This window comes from Limulus polyphemus, unplaced genomic scaffold (assembly GCF_000517525.1).
Source record: "Limulus polyphemus unplaced genomic scaffold, Limulus_polyphemus-2.1.2 Scaffold2771, whole genome shotgun sequence".
In the NCBI taxonomy this organism is placed as follows: domain Eukaryota; kingdom Metazoa; phylum Arthropoda; class Merostomata; order Xiphosura; family Limulidae; genus Limulus; species Limulus polyphemus.
Window position 1 is genome coordinate 55,188 of NW_013668381.1, and position 1,099 is coordinate 56,286.

Sequence of the window (1,099 nt, forward strand, 5' to 3'; positions counted from 1 at the left end):
TTTACAGTTCATGAAACACTGGTTTTAAATATTTACAGTTCATGAAACACTGGTTTTAAATATTTACAGTTCATGACATCTCGCTTCCATATAGAGTATTGTCACCACGATCAGTATAAGCAAACTAGAACCGACGTTTTATGCTTAAAATCAAAAATCAATGCTAATCAGTTCCCGAGGTACTTTAGACCACAGCTCTGTCTCCAGGCTATGTTTAGTGTCTTCAGTGGCTTCAGAGGCATATCTTATTCGAGATTCCATATTTGAACGAAGTGGCCGAATAATATCTTCTTCACGAATTGTATAAAATAGCTGAACACGGTGGGAGTGAGCGTTATCATCCATCAGGATATAATCACGGCCAATCATGAGATAATCATGGCCAATCAGGATGTAATCACGGCCAATCATGATATAATCATGGCCAATCAAGATATAATCACGGCCAATCAGGATATAATCACTGCCAATCATGATATAATCATGGCCAATCAGGATATAATCACGGCCAATCAGGATGTAATCACGGCCAATCAGGATGTAATCACGGCCAATCAGGATATAATCACGGCGAATCAGGATGTAATCATGGCCAATCAGGATGTAATCATGGCGAATCATGATATAATCATGGCCAACCAGGATGTAAACACGGCCAACCAGGACATAATCACGGCCAATCATGATATAATCACGGCCAATCAGGATATGATCACGGCCTATCAGGATGTAATCACGGCCAATCAGGATATAATCACGGCCAATCAAGATGTAATCACGGCCAATCAGGATATAATCACGGCCAATCAGGATGTAATCACGGTCAATCAGGATATAATCACGGCCAATCAGGATGTAATCACGGTCAATCAGGATATAATCACGGTCAATCAGGATGTAATCAAGGCCAATCAGGATATAATCCGGCCAATCAGGATATAATCACGGCCAAACAGGATATAATCACGGCCAATCAGGATGTAATCACGGCCAATCAGGATATAATCACGACCAATAAGGATATAATCACGGCGAATCAGGATGTAATCATGGCCAATCAGGATGTAATCATGGCGAATCATGATATAATCATGGCCAA

The 1,099-nt window shown here is 40.7% G+C and overlaps 1 protein-coding gene across 1 annotated transcript; it reads left to right on the forward strand.

The window, feature by feature from the left end:
* Window positions 1-420: 420 nt before the first annotated feature.
* LOC106467865 lies at window positions 421-942 on the forward strand. The gene has a single exon (XM_013928246.1). The coding sequence runs from the start codon at window positions 421-423 to the stop codon at window positions 940-942; it is 522 nt and encodes a 173-aa protein (XP_013783700.1).
* The last annotated feature ends 157 nt before the right edge of the window (window positions 943-1,099 follow it).